The sequence below is a fragment of the Procambarus clarkii genome, chromosome 1, assembly GCF_040958095.1.
Source record: "Procambarus clarkii isolate CNS0578487 chromosome 1, FALCON_Pclarkii_2.0, whole genome shotgun sequence".
NCBI classification, from domain to species: domain Eukaryota; kingdom Metazoa; phylum Arthropoda; class Malacostraca; order Decapoda; family Cambaridae; genus Procambarus; species Procambarus clarkii.
The window spans coordinates 44,624,914-44,640,778 of record NC_091150.1 but is presented as its reverse complement, the minus strand read 5'-3'; the positions used below and the strand labels follow the sequence as shown (position 1 = coordinate 44,640,778).

Here is a 15,865-nt window from a genome sequence, read left to right as displayed (position 1 = left end):
CCATGTTCTACTATGAGCAATATCGTCTAATTCCCAATCACCTAATATGTGATACAAAAAAAAAAAACAGCATTCACCTGCAGTTCTTAGAAAATAGAATCCGTTGGATGCTGAAACCTTAGGATGTATTCATTCTATGGGGCAAATTTGTCAGAGTACCTAGTCGCTCCTGTTCCCAATATAGACGTTTAAGCAAGGGAAATGTTTTTCCGTGAATATGTGGGCGAGTGTGTTCCATGGTGTTGTTACAACACCCTCTACAACAATAATAACAACACCCTCTACAACAATAATAACAACACCCTCTACAACAATAATAACAACACCCTCTACAACAATAATAGCAACACCCTCTACAACAATAATAGCAACACCCTCTACAACAATAATAACAACACCCTCTACAACAATAATAACAACACCCTCTACAACAATAATAGCAACACCCTCTACAACAATAATAGCAACACCCTCTACAACAATAATAACAACACCCTCTACAACAATAATAACAACACCCTCTACAACAATAATAGCAACACCCTCTACAACAATAATAACAACACCCTCTACAACAATAATAGCAACACCCTCTACAACAATAATAACAACACCCTCTACAACAATAATAACAACACCCTCTACAACAATAATAACAACACCCTCTACAACAATAATAGCAACACCCTCTACAACAATAATAACAACACCCTCTACAACAATAATAACAACACCCTCTACAACAATAATAACAACACCCTCTACAACAATAATAGCAACACCCTCTACAACAATAATAACAACACCCTCTACAACAATAATAGCAACACCCTCTACAACAATAATAACAACACCCTCTACAACAATAATAACAACACCCTCTACAACAATAATAACAACACCCTCTACAACAATAATAGCAACACCCTCTACAACAATAATAACAACACCCTCTACAACAATAATAACAACACCCTCTACAACAATAATGCAACCCTCTGAAATCTGCTGGACCCTCTGCAATATAAGACTCTGTATGAGGGTCCAGCTATACAAGACTCTGTATGAGAGGTCCAGCTATACAAGACTTCTGTATGAGGGTCCAGCTATACAAGACTTCTGTATGAGGGTCCAGCTATACAAGACTCTGTATGAGGGTCCAGCTATACAAGACTCTGTATGAGAGGTCCAGCTATACAAGACTCTGTATGAGGGTCCAGCTATACAAGACTCTGTATGAGAGGTCCAGCTATACAAGACTCTGTATGAGGGTCCAGCAATACAAGACTCTGTATAGAGTCCTGCTATCCTAGCCTCTGTCCAGTTTTCAAAGATGAAATAAAAAGCAAGATATAACAAGAATCTTTATTTCAGAAAATATAAAATCGTATAATTTTGAGAAAAAAGAATCAAGTTAGATTATAGGCATTATAGAAACCCTCCGAAATGTACAGGAATATCGTGATTATTTTGTTTGGTTTATAGTCCGGAGTCCGGACAGGGTTTAGTAGTAGAAAATAGGACTTTTATGGGGTGCTATAGGTCACTTTTTTGTATTTAGTCTCCATAGTCGCTATGTCGACTATGATTTTTGAGTGTGGGTGTAAATTTTATGTGAGATGTGAGGTTATAAATGTCTGTGAGTGTGTGAGATGTGAGGTTATTAATGTCTGTGAGTGTGTGAGATGTGAGGTTATTAATGTCTGTGAGTGAGATGTGAGGTTATTAATATCTGTGTGTGAGATGTGAGGTTATTAATGTCTGTGAGTGTGTGAGATGTGAGGTTATTAATGTCTGTGAGTGAGATGTGAGGTTATTAATGTCTGTGAGTGAGATGTGAGGTTATTAATGTCTGTGTGTGAGATGTGAGGTTATTAATGTCTGTGAGTGTGTGAGATGTGAGGTTATTAATGTCTGTGAGTGTGTGAGATGTGAGGTTATTAATGTCTGTGAGTGAGATGTGAGGTTATTAATGTCTGTGAGTGAGATGTGAGGTTATTAATGTCTGTGAGTGTGTGAGATGTGAGGTTATTAATGTCTGTGAGTGTGTTGGATGTGAGGTTATTAATGTCTGTGAGTGTGTGGGTCTGGCGTCTGCGTCCGACATATACTTCTCAATACTCGAGAATTGGTCTGACATATGTGATATACTGAGTTGTGAATGATTCCTTACACAAATTACTATAAGCAGTTCTTATGTTGGCCGGCCTCGCATATGCCGCTGATGATAACGTTTTGATGTGGGCTTCAGGAAGCAGTTTCGGTATGATATCCTAGATCCTTCTCTCTACTCTAGTCTTGAAGTATTTTATCTCTCATATGACACCTTGAGTTCGGCCTTCTCATACACCTTGTTTCATCATCTTCCACTTACTGGAGTTAAAGTCAAGTGTTCAGTTATTGGATAATTCTTTCAGTGGGCTTTCTTCTTGCGTCCTAATCCTCATAATTTATGTATCATCGGCAAACATATAGAGGAAAGTGTGTACTCACCTAGTTGTGAGTACAACTACAACACACACACACACACACACACACACACACACACACACACACACACACACACACACACACAGGAATGTGTGTGTGTGTGTGTGTATGTGTGTATTTACCTAGTTGTGCTTCCGGGGGTTGAGCTTCAGTTCTTTAGTTCCACCTCTCAACTGTCAACCAACTGGTGTATAGATTCTTGAGCCTACTGGGCTCTTTTATATCTACATTTGAAACTATGTAAGGACTCAACCTCCATCACATCACTGCCTAATGCATTTCATTTATTAACTACTCAGACACTGAAAAACGTCTTTCTAATGTCACTGTAAATTATTTGGGTACTCAGTTTTCATGTGTCCCCTTGTTCGAGTATCACCCGTGTTAAATAATATCTTTATCTACCCTCGTAGATAAGGGGCCTCGTAGCCTGGTGGATAGCGCGCAGGACTCGTAATTCTGTGGCGCGGGTTCGATTCCCGCACGAGGCAGAAACAAATGGGCAAAGTTTCTTTCACCCTGAATGCCCCTGTTACCTACCAGTAAATAGGTACCTGGGAGTTAGTCAGCTGTCACGGGCTGCTTCCTGGGGGTGGAGGCCTGGTCGAGGACCGGGCCGCGGGGACACTGAAGCCCCGAAATCATCTCAAGATAACCTCAAGATAACCCTGTCGGTTTCCCTGAGTACTTTGTATGTGATAATCATGTCTTCCAGAGCTCTTGTGTCTTACAGCGTCGTGAAGAGCAATTCACGCTGCCTTTCCTCGTAACTCATATCTTTTACTCCTGGAAATTGTTTAGTTAAGTACCTTTAGTTAAGTACCTTTAGTTAAGTACCTTTGAACTTTCTCCATGTTCGTCTTCGCTGGACAAGGCATGGACCCGATGCTGAAGCTGCATACTTCACGATTGGCCTTACAAATGTGATACACAAGGGTCTAAATGATTCCTGACATAAATTTCTAAAGGCATTTCTGATGTTAGCCAGCCTCGCATATGCTACTAATGATATCCTTCTGATGTGGGCTTAAAGAGACATGTTCGGTGTTATATCAACTCCTAGATCTTTCTCTCTGTTTCGTGGAGGATTTCGGTATCCAGTGTCTGGCCTCCTGTTCCCTCCACCAAGCTTCATTACTGTTCATTTACTTGAGTTAAACTTTAGTTGTCGTTTGTTGGACCTTTCCTACACTGTGTGCCGGTCATCTTGTAGTCTCCTGCTATCTTCCTCGGTCTTATTCTTCCACATCATTTTTTCATCATCAGCAAACATTGAGAGGATGGGAGATTCTCTCTTTTCCCCATGGGAGATCGTTTATCTATATCAGAACCAGGATTGGTACAAGGACTGAACCCTGTGGGACTCTACTAGTGACGTCTGCCCAGTCTGAGACCTCACCCCCCACGAAGTGACTTGCTGTCTTCTATTGCTTAGTGACTGGGGGCAGCGAGGGCTGCCCCCATTTTGAATTTTGTATGAGGTAATCATGTCTCCACGAGATCTTCTGTCTTCCAGCGACGCGAGGGGCAGTTTACTCAGCCTTTTCTCGAAACTCATGCCTCTTAGTTCTGAGACTAGCCTAGTGGCATACTTGTGAACTTTTTCCAGCCTCGCCTTGTGCTTGACAAGATACGGGCTCTATGCTGGGGCCGCATACTCCAGGATTGGTATTACATATGTGGTATACAAGGTTCTGAAAGATTCCTTACACAGGTGTTTGTAGACAGTTTTGATATTAGCCAGCCTCGCATACGCCGCAGACGTTATTCTTTTTATGTGGGCTTCAGGAGACAGGTTTTGCGTGATATCAACTCCTAGATCTTTCTCTGCCCGTTTCGCGAAGGACTTCATCTCCCATTCGGTGTCTAGTGTCTGGCCTCCTATCTCCTCCGCCTAGTTTTCTTACCTTACATTTACTAGGGTTGAACTTTAGTAGCCATTTGATGGACCATTCCTTCAGTTTGTCTAGGTCATCTTGTAACATCATATTATCTTCCTTTGTCTTAATCCTCCTCATAATTTTTGCTAGCTAGAGAGAGTGTGTGTGAGTGTGTGTGTGTGTGTGTGTGTGTGTGTGTGTGTGTGTGTGTGTGTACACGTGCGTGTGTGCTGACATACAAATCCAAGCCAAACCTTGGCCTTGGCAGGCCAAGGTTTCCACTTGAGGGCCCCTCACGTTCCTCCTCCTCACTCATACCGAAATTATTTGCTGAACATCCTGATAACAATGGCAAGGTCACCCACTTTGGCAAGGTCATGCACTCTGGTAAGGTCACTCTCTCTGGCAAGGTCACGCACTCTGGCAAGGTCACGCTCTCTGGCAAGGTAACGCTCTCTGGCAAGGTCACGCTTTCTGGCAAGGTCACTCTTTCTGGCAAGGTCACACACTCTGGCAAGGTCACACGCTTTGGCAAGGTCACACGCTCTGGCAAGGTCACACGCTCTGGCAAGGTCACGCACTCTGATAAGGTCAAGCTCTCTGGCAAGGTCATTCTCTCTGGCAAGGTCACGCACTCTGGCAAGGTCACGCACTCTGGCAAGGTCACTCTCTCTGGCAAGGTCACACACTCTGGCAAGGTCACTCTCTGGTAAGGTCACGCACTCTGGCAAGGTCACACGCTCTGGCAAGGTCACGCACTCTGGCAAGGTCACACGCTCTGGCAAGGTCACGCACTCTGGCAAGGTCACGTTCCCTGGTAAGGTCACGTTCCCTGGTAAGGTCACGCTCCCTGGTAAGGTCACGCACTCTGGTAAGGTCACGCTCCCTGGTAAGGTCACGCTCTCTGGTAAGGTCACGCTCTCTGGTAAGGTCACGCACTCTGGCACGGTCACTCTCTCTGGCAAGGTCACTCTCTCTGGTAAGGTCACGCTCTCTGGTAAGATCACGCTCTCTGGCAAGGTCACTCTCTCTGGCAAGGTCACGCTCTCTGGTAAGGTCACGCACTCTGGCAAGGTCACTCTCTCTGGCAAGGTCACGCTCTCTGGTAAGGTCACGCACTCTGGCAAGGTCACTCTCTCTGGCCAGGTCACTCTCTCTGGCAAGGTCACTCTCTCTGGCAAGGTCACGCTCTCTGGCAAGGTCACTCTCTCTGGCAAGGTCACTCTCTCTGGCAAGGTCACTCTTTCTGGCAAGGTCAAACGCTCTGGCAAAGTCACGCTCTCTGGCTAGATCACTTCATCTGGTAAGGTCACGCTCTCTGGCCAGAATGATGGAGAAGTCGCCTCCTTATGCATTCTCCCCATTGTTAATCTGGACTTTCCCAGCTGTTTTTGAACGCCACCAAATTCGTTATCTGAAAAAATAAATAAATAAATACATTAAAGTTGCAAGCTATTTCTTGTATTATCATAGTCTTCTCATATGCACAATGAAATCACGTTAACGTGATATATCTCATAAAATCAGTAGGAGCCATGAGCAGGATTCGAACTCGCTCGCTTGGTATTCCCAAGCTAACACCCTTCACCCCGACACCACGACACGATAAAAGCAATGTAACCTGAGATTCCACTGAATCCAGTAGGGGTCCTGAGGCTCCCAACCCACGTCCAGAGATGCGGTTTGACACAATGATTATGGGATTACCCTGTGGGTCAGTGGAATTCCAGGTTGCATTGTTTTTACCGTGTCGTGGGTTAGTGGTCTAGGGCACTAATTTGGGAGTAGCAAGTGAGCGGATTCGAATCCTCCTCAAGGCTCTTAGAAATCTTTGTCTCTCTCTCTCTCGCTATCTCATATATATATATATATATATATATATATATATATATATATATATATATATATATATATATATATATATATATATATATATATATATATATATATATGCAAACAAGCCTGAATGGTCCCCAGGACTATATACAACTGAAAACTCACACCCCAGAAGTGACTCGAACCCATACTCCCACAACTGGTATGTACAGGGACGCCTTAATCCGCTTGACCATCACGACCGGACATAAGGAAGTGATAGCCAAGGCTATATGAACCACTTCCCCGCCGGCACTCGGATGGTAATCTTGGGCATAGCATTTTATCAAATCACCTCATTCTTTGGGGCACACGTGAGGAACACAAATGCAAACAAGCCTGAATGGTCCCCAGGACTATATACAACTGAAAACTCACACCCCAGAAGTGACTCGAACCCATACTCCCACAACTGGTATGTACAGGGACGCCTTAATCCGCTTGACCATCACGACCGGACATAAGAAAGTGATAGCCAAGGCTATATGAACCACTTCCCCGCCGGCACTCGGATGGTAATCTTGGGCATAGCATTTTATCAAATCACCTCATTCTTTGGGGCACACGTGAGGAACACAAATGCAAACAAGCCTGAATGGTCCCCAGGACTATATACAACTGAAAACTCACACCCCAGAAGTGACTCGAACCCATACTCCCACAACTGGTATGTACAGGGACGCCTTAATCCGCTTGACCATCACGACCGGACATAAGGAAGTGATAGCCAAGGCTATATGAACCACTTCCCCGCCGGCACTCGGATGGTAATCTTGGGCATAGCATTTTATCAAATCACCTCATTCTTTGGGGCACACGTGAGGAACACAAATGCAAACAAGCCTGAATGGTCCCCAGGACTATATACAACTGAAAACTCACACCCCAGAAGTGACTCGAACCCATACTCCCACAACTGGTATGTACAGGGACGCCTTAATCCGCTTGACCATCACGACCGGACATAAGGAAGTGATAGCCAAGGCTATATGAACCACTTCCCCGCCGGCACTCGGATGGTAATCTTGGGCATAGCATTTTATCAAATCACCTCATTCTTTGGGGCACACGTGAGGAACACAAATGCAAACAAGCCTGAATGGTCCCCAGGACTATATACAACTGAAAACTCACACCCCAGAAGTGACTCGAACCCATACTCCCACAACTGGTATGTACAGGGACGCCTTAATCCGCTTGACCATCACGACCGGACATAAGGAAGTGATAGCCAAGGCTATATGAACCACTTCCCCGCCGGCACTCGGATGGTAATCTTGGGCATAGCATTTTATCAAATCACCTCATTCTTTGGGGCACACGTGAGGAACACAAATGCAAACAAGCCTGAATGGTCCCCAGGACTATATACAACTGAAAACTCACACCCCAGAAGTGACTCAAGTGAGTGATGGTCAAGCGGATTAAGGCGTCCCTGTACATACCAGTTGTGGGAGTATGGGTTCGAGTCACTTCTGGGGTGTGAGTTTTCAGTTGTATATAGTCCTGGGGACCATTCAGGCTTGTTTGCATTTGTGTTCCTCACGTGTGCCCCAAAGAATGAGGTGATTTGATAAAATGCTATGCCCAAGATTACCATCCGAGTGCCGGCGGGGAAGTGGTTCATATAGCCTTGGCTATCACTTCCTTATGTCCGGTCGTGATGGTCAAGCGGATTAAGGCGTCCCTGTACATACCAGTTGTGGGAGTATGGGTTCGAGTCACTTCTGGGGTGTGAGTTTTCAGTTGTATATAGTCCTGGGGACCATTCAGGCTTGTTTGCATTTGTGTTCCTCACGTGTGCCCCAAAGAATGAGGTGATTTGATAAAATGCTATGCCCAAGATTACCATCCGAGTGCCGGCGGGGAAGTGGTTCATATAGCCTTGGCTATCACTTCCTTATGTCCGGTCGTGATGGTCAAGCGGATTAAGGCGTCCCTGTACATACCAGTTGTGGGAGTATGGGTTCGAGTCACTTCTGGGGTGTGAGTTTTCAGTTGTATATAGTCCTGGGGACCATTCAGGCTTGTTTGCATTTGTGTTCCTCACGTGTGCCCCAAAGAATGAGGTGATTTGATAAAATGCTATGCCCAAGATTACCATCCGAGTGCCGGCGGGGAAGTGGTTCATATAGCCTTGGCTATCACTTCCTTATGTCCGGTCGTGATGGTCAAGTGGATTAAGGCGTCCCTGTACATACCAGTTGTGGGAGTATGGGTTCGAGTCACTTCTGGGGTGTGAGTTTTCAGTTGTATATAGTCCTGGGGACCATTCAGGCTTGTTTGCATTTGTGTTCCTCACGTGTGCCCCAAAGAATGAGGTGATTTGATAAAATGCTATGCCCAAGATTACCATCCGAGTGCCGGCGGGGAAGTGGTTCATATAGCCTTGGCTATCACTTCCTTATGTCCGGTCGTGATGGTCAAGCGGATTAAGGCGTCCCTGTACATACCAGTTGTGGGAGTATGGGTTCGAGTCACTTCTGGGGTGTGAGTTTTCAGTTATATATATATATATATATGAGAGTGTGGTAGGAGAAGAAAATATTAAAGTATGCAGTGAGAATCCACTAGGTCTTCTCTGAATACTCCTTATTTTCTTCTCCGAGGCTATGGGTCCCCACATTTGCACCAGAGGTGGTACCCTCACAACTTTATATATATATATATATATATATATATATATATATATATATATATATATATATATATATATATATATATATAAATTATTTATTTATATTGGGAGTTAATTTAATCACATTCGATATTTGTAATTAAAGTCATGAAGTTATAATCAGACTGTTGAGAAATGTTAAACAAGCATAGGTATACGTCTTTAACTTTATCTTACCATCTAAATTTTCAAACGGCAACAACATCCGGTCTCTTGTGAACCCTCCCAAGACGTCTTCAATACCAGAGAAATGGCACTTGGTGGTAATGGCCACTCTATGGTAAAGTGAGGGAGATAGTCAGGACTAGTCTGGGGTAGTGTGAGGGCCAGGGCGCTCTCTGGGTACCTCCCCCATGGTGTCAGGACTAGTCTGGGGTAGTGTGAGGGCCAGGGCGCTCTCTGGGTACCTTCCCCATGGTGTCAGGACTAGTCTGGGGTAGTGTGAGGGCCAGGGCGCTCTCTGGGTACCTCCCCCATGGTGTCAGGACTAGTCTGGGGTAGTGTGAGGGGCAGGGCGCTCTCTGGGTCCCTTCCCCCATGGCGTCAGGACTAGTCTGGGGTTGTATGAGGGGCAGGGCGCTCTCTGGGTACCTTCCCCATGGTGTCAGGACTAGTCTGGGGTAGTGTGAGGGGCAGGGCGCTCTCTGGGTCCCTTCCCCCATGGCGTCAGGACTAGTCTGGGGTTGTATGAGGGGCAGGGCGCTCTCTGGGTACCTCCCCCATGGTGTCAGGACTAGTCTGGGGTTGTATGAGGGGCAGGGCGCTCTCTCGGTACCTTCCCCCATGGCGTCAGGACTAGTCTGGGGTAGTGTGAGGGGCAGGGCGCTCTCTGGGTACCTCCCCCATGGTGTCAGGACTAGTCTGGGGTTGTATGAGGGGCAGGGCGCTCTCTCGGTACCTTCCCCCATGGCGTCAGGACTAGTCTGGGGTAGTGTGAGGGGCAGGGCGCTCTCTGGGTCCCTTCCCCATGGTGTTAGGACTAGTCTGGGGTTGTATGAGGGGCAGGGCGCTCTCTGGGTACCTTCCCCATGGTGTTAGGACTAGTCTGGGGTTGTATGAGGGGCAGGGCGCTCTCTGGGTACCTTCCCCATGGTGTCAGGACTGGTCTAGGGTGTGATGGAGGGGGTACCTAACGGTGCGTCCCTTGGGTATTTCTCTTTCTGGGTCAGGAGAGGCTGGGGGTAGAGTGGGTGAGGGTTGGTAGTGTCAGCATCTAGGTGTCAGGAGAGGCTGACGGAGGAGAGAGATGCTCCCCCGCGGGAACACCACTCAGAGGTCCCCGTCACCTCATCTGGCGCCATGGTAAAGGTGGCGGGAACACTTGACAACTCCACGTGAAGGGTCTGGAAAACTAACAATGAAATTATATTAGTCTTCAATTTTTTTAGGAGAAAAATCAATATGAAATATTAACTCGTAGTAATATAAGTTATTAGTGCACTTATGCACACAGTAACAGAGTTAAGAATAATAACAGATAAAAGAGAGGGAGAAAGAGAGAGAGAAGAGATGATAATAGGACTCCTGAGAACTATGCTACAATTGCCGGTTATACCTTATGGATGCACCGAGACAGCCCGGGTCATGAAGGGGTGATGCAGTGTGCATCAGCAAATCTGTGCATGCCCAACCCATTGATGAGCTCATCCCTGATCATCTTGAAATTATGTTCTTCAAAATTTGCATAAATCCAGGTACCTCAATACTCTTATATGCAATGCACAGGGTGCTCAATACTCAATGGCAGGGTGCATGCATTCCTAGTCAACTTCTTGATGCACAACTTAGGAGCCGGTCGGCCGAGCGGACAGCACGCTGGACTTGTGATCCTGTGGTCCTGGGTTCGATCCCAGGCGCCGGCGAGAAACAACGGGCAGAGTTTCTTTCACCCTATGCCCCTGTTACCTAGCAGTAAAATAGGTACCTGGGTGTTAGTCAGCTGTCACGGGCTGCTTCCTGGGGGTGGAGGCCTGGTCGAGGACCGGGCCGCGGGGACACTAAAAAGCCCTGAAATCATCTCAAGATAATCTCAAGATAACCTAGACTCCCTGCTAATGCAGCACAACTCTCAGAACATTATAATTGTCGGTGACCTCAACCAATATCTCATTCAGAAGGATTTTGATGAACTCTTAGCAGTCTTCAACTTTGAATATTTTGTGAGCTTTCCCACCCACATATCAGGTTCGTCTCTTGATCCTGTCGTAACTGACATTCCTGCAACCATAGTTCACTCCAGACCTCTGGGATATGTTGGTTCTTCAGACCACCAGGCTGTCTTTACTACACTGGCTGTCCTGACAGATCGAGGTGAAGAATCTGTTCGAACTGACTATGGGACAGAGGGAACTAGCCAGCCCTCCGCTCAGAGTTAGCAACAACTGATTGGAATGCCTTGCTCCAGGGGGACGTGAACAGCCACCCAAACGCTTTCATCAGTCGTATAATGGACCTCCAGCATAGGCATATCCCTCACTGGCAGTATGTGACCAAGCCCAGTGATCTGCCTTGGTTTGGATATCATTACCGGATGACAGCTGAAGCCAAAAACAGGGCCTGGAGGAGATTTAAACGACATCCCTCGGCTCATAACAGAATCATTCATTGACAATCTTGCTGAATAACGAAAGAAGTTCAAAAGTGGGCTATATCCAGATGGGAATCCGAAACTCAAAGAAAACTTACATCTGGAATGGTTGTATCCAAGGTGTGGTGGTCCCCTGTTAAAGGATCAGTAGGGATAATCATCTGAAGACACAATCCTGCCTCTAAGCCGGGAGGATGAAACTGTTGCAACCAACAATCAGGAGATGGCTGATCTACTGGCAAACCACTTTGGTGCCAAGATGCAAGTCTCTAATGCTGAACGTCAGCCTCCACATCTTGCTCTAGGCACTGTGTCTAGGATGACTGAAGTGGTTATACAGCAGGCTGAAGTTCTCCATCTCCTTAACACGCTAGACACCAGCAAAGCTGTGAGGCCAGATAAAGTTAGTCCACGACTACTACCCAGCTGCGCTGACCTGTTGGCTCCACCTCTCACGTGCCTCTTCCAACATTGCCTAGCTCGAGGAATTTGGCCCTCCTTATGGAAGAAGGCAGACGTTGTTCCAGTACACAAAAAGAAGAGCCGCTCAGTGGTTGGTAACTATTGACCAGTGTCATTGCTCTCCACTATTGGCAAAAACCTATAATGATTAATCATTCAGCAAATGATATAATTTTTTATCATCATTGGCTAATATGTGATCGACAGTAGTAGTAGGCATCCATCAGTCTCAGGAGACTGTGGAGTTGCGCTCTGGTTGTCGGTCTGGAGTGGCCTCTCCAGGGTGCATAGCAAGGATAGGTTGATTCGGGGAAGAAGCTGTTACCCAGGCAGCAGGTCCCCCCTCTCCACGGCGCTGAAAGTCTCCAATGGAAAGGCATACACCAATACGATTGGTTCCAGCGCCGTCGCAGGAACTGTGAGTTCCGGGGATGACCTCGAAGGTGGTGAAGAAGGGCACAGGGACCTCCAACCCCGAGACCGCCGTGGTCGGGGCTGGAGAAGAACCACCCCATCAAGGGTATGAACGACCCCAGCCTCCTGAAGCGGAGCCTGGGGGCCGCACGACCCTTGGGAGGTGGACGTCCCGATCCCGCACCTACGGGTTCCAGACAAGGATCGTCACAGCCCCTTTTCACCAGAAATATCGTTGAAATAATCATTCCACAGCCGAGGGCCAATTAAGACTACCTTCAAGAACGGACTTTAAGGGTCGTCCTCATCGGAGCAGAATCCGATAACCACTCAATTGGTGCCAGCGTTCCACAGAGTAAAGTTCTTAATTGGCCCTCTGCTGTGGAATGTTTATTTCAACGATCTACTTCATCTCATTCCTGAAGCTCTAGCCTATACTGATAACTGTACTTTAACTTTAACATACAGAAAGGAAGAAATGCCAACTGCTGCAAGAATCATTAATCACCAACTTTCAGCATTTCTACCCGGGGTGGGAGGTGGCAGGTCACATTTGGGGCTGAGAAGTCACAAGCGATGATGATAACTAGACTGCAAATGGCAAATCGGACAGGCTTCCAATTGGGTGGCAAAACTCTTGAGTTCGAAGATGAAATTGACATCTTGGGAATGAAGTTTGACTCTTCAATGACAATGAAGAGCCACGTGCATAGCCTAGCTCAAAAGGCCGCCAAGAAACTTACAGCTCTACGGCGCATCTCACACCTTGACAACAAGGGCTGCCAAACTTTATATGAAGCACAAGTTCGCTCTCATCTATAGTATGCACCCCTTTCCAGGATCGCCTGCCCCCCATCATTCATCAAACTGCTGGACATAGTGGAGAGCCGGGCAAGAAGGCTCTAGTATTGACCAAGTCTGGTGGGAACGGTCTGAACATCAGAGCCTGAGAGAGAGAGAGGGAGAGAGGGAGAGAGAGAGAGAAAGAGAGAGAGAGAGAGAGAGAGAGAGAGAGAGAGAGAGAGAGAGAGAGAGAGAGAGAGAGAGAGAGAGAGAGAGAGAGAGAGAGAGAGAGAGAGGTTCTGGGTCTTGAAGTAAACAACGTCTTCTCTAACGGTTTCGTTGAAGACATCATAAAAAGAAAGTTAAAACGCCAAACAACCTCTGAAGAGTCAACCAACACAACACTTGTACCCCCAATTAAACTATTCTACAGGAACTTCTTTTCGACGACTCATAAAATGGAGGAAAGGGTCCTGAAAGATATTGTTGATAAGAACGTCATCCCTACAGACAAAAATCAGAAAATTCAAATGGTAATTTATTATGAAACCAAAAAAACGGCCAATTACTCATGAAAAACTCATCAGACACCAAGCAGAACGCTTTGAAGGAGACCAACGTCGTCTAAGCCTTTAAATGCCCACTTGGGGACTGTAAGCCCCAAAGAACTCAGTATATAGGCAAGACAACAACATCTCTTTTCAGGCGACTAACAATGCATAAGCAACAGGGAGCCATCAAGGAACACATAATCTCTTCCCACAACCAGACCATCACCAGAGAAATCTTAACAAACACCACAGAAATCATCGATAAATACAGCGATAGCAGGCGGCTTGACATCAGCGAGGCACTACACATCAAAAAGTCAACACCAGCAATCAACAGCCAATTAATGCACAACTAAATTCTACCCACTTCAAGACTCCGAACCAATATGGAAGCAGCAAGAGGAAGTATGGGCCGATAGGCCTTCTACAGTTACTTCCATTCATATGTTCACTCATCCAATTTATACCCATATATATATATATATATATATATATATATATATATATATATATATATATATATATATATATATATATATATATATATATATATATGTCGTACCTAATAGCCAGAACGCACTTCTCAGCCTACTATTCAAGGCCCGATTTGCCTAATAAGCCAAGTTTTCATGAATTAATGTTTTTTCGTCTACCTAACCTACCTAACCTAACCTAACCTAGCTTTTTTTGGCTACCTAACCTAACCTTACCTATAAATATAGGTTAGGTTAGGTTAGGTAGGGTTGGTTAGGTTCGGTCATATATCTACGTTAATTTTAACTCCAATAAAAAAAAATTGACCTCATACATAGAGAAAAGGGTTGCTTTATCATTTCATAAGAAAAAAATTATAGTAAATATATTAATTCAGGAAAACTTGGCTTATTAGGCAAATCGGGCCTTGAATAGTTGGCTGAGAAGTGAGTTCTGGCTACTAGGTACGACATATATATATATATATATATATATATATATATATATATATATATATATATATATATATATATATATAATTACTCGTTCTTCAAACTGCATATATTTAATTATAATAACACTTTTGTTTTGCTATGACGTCGGAAACTTTAAACTTTATATAATGATAATTTCGCCTCAGAGTTTTGGCCAGGGTTTTAGACCAAACTTTGAGGGAGACGCAGCCATCTGTAAACTTAATAATATTATAGCGAATTTTATATATATTATACTCTATATACATAGACACACATTATATATGTGTGTGCAGTCCATATATATATATATATATATATATATATATATATATATATATATATATATATATATATATATATATATATATATATATATATATGTGTATATAAAGTTACAATATTGCACAACAGTTTAAGAATTTTTTTTGAAAGGGTTACTATGTCTCATTTCAATATTATATTCATATATTGTGTGTTCACTGAGGCTTTCTTTAATCTTTCATCCTTATTCTCTGACTGCTTAATCCCATTATTCTAAGCTAAATCTATACCTGCTTCTGGGTAGTTCTTTACCTTGAGGTATGTCGTCATATTCAGCTGTTGGCCTGTACTCTCCCATTGTTTCTCTTAATCAGTCTGGTGTTGACAACGGCTGTAAGACAGCCGAAACCTCCATCTTCCTTTCCAATTTCTTTGTGGATTTTCCGCATACAAGTGATCAGTGTTTCATGATTGTCAATTGCATATATATATATATATATATATATATATATCTTCATGGGTTGCATTGCGGAAGCACAAAGGGCTGGCATGCAAGACACAACGAGGTCAATGACGTCATCAAGAGGACCTTCGTTTCATCTCAGTGCCCAGCAGAGAGAGAACCTCGCATCCTAGGGAACCAAAACCCGGATGACCCCGCACTTCGCTCTGATGTCATTACTATATACCATTGGAAAAGGGGCAAACTATTGGCGTGGGACTACACATGTGTATCCACCCTGGCTGACACCTATGTACACTTCGGTGCTGATCAAGCAGGTGGGGCAGCCAACAACAGGGAGATAGCAGTCACTTAAGTACAGGCGACTGGAAGGTCAATACACCTTTGTTCTCGTAGCGTCTGAGATGCATGGCCCCTGGGGTAGGAGTGCCTTGGGATTTCTCAAGGAATTGGGCTCCAGACTCATTGACGT

The 15,865-nt window shown here is 44.8% G+C and overlaps 2 protein-coding genes across 2 annotated transcripts in view; one reads left to right on the top strand and one right to left on the bottom strand.

Annotated features, from left to right (window-relative positions):
• Positions 1-201: 201 nt before the first annotated feature.
• On the top strand, positions 202-1,002 carry LOC138363141 (probable serine/threonine-protein kinase clkA). Its single transcript, XM_069322136.1, has one exon. It carries the CDS (start codon positions 202-204, stop codon positions 1,000-1,002), a length of 801 nt encoding a protein of 266 aa, XP_069178237.1.
• Positions 1,003-1,351: 349 nt separating this feature from the next.
• The window catches only part of LOC123745457 (hemicentin-2), a 209,460-nt gene continuing 194,946 nt past the window's right edge, over positions 1,352-15,865 (bottom strand). The window contains exons 14-15 of the mRNA XM_069302653.1: positions 9,100-10,273; positions 1,352-5,784 (exon numbers count right to left, since the gene is read on the bottom strand). Coding sequence (XP_069158754.1) covers positions 10,143-10,273 — 131 coding nt within the window. The 3' untranslated portion in view covers positions 1,352-5,784; positions 9,100-10,142. The remainder of the gene's footprint in view (positions 5,785-9,099; positions 10,274-15,865) is intronic.

What these genes read in the sequence shown, in the direction of transcription:
- LOC138363141 (XM_069322136.1), top strand. Translation starts at nt 202, where the DNA reads ATGTTTTTCCGTGAATATGTGGGCGAGTGTGTTCCATGGTGTTGTTAC.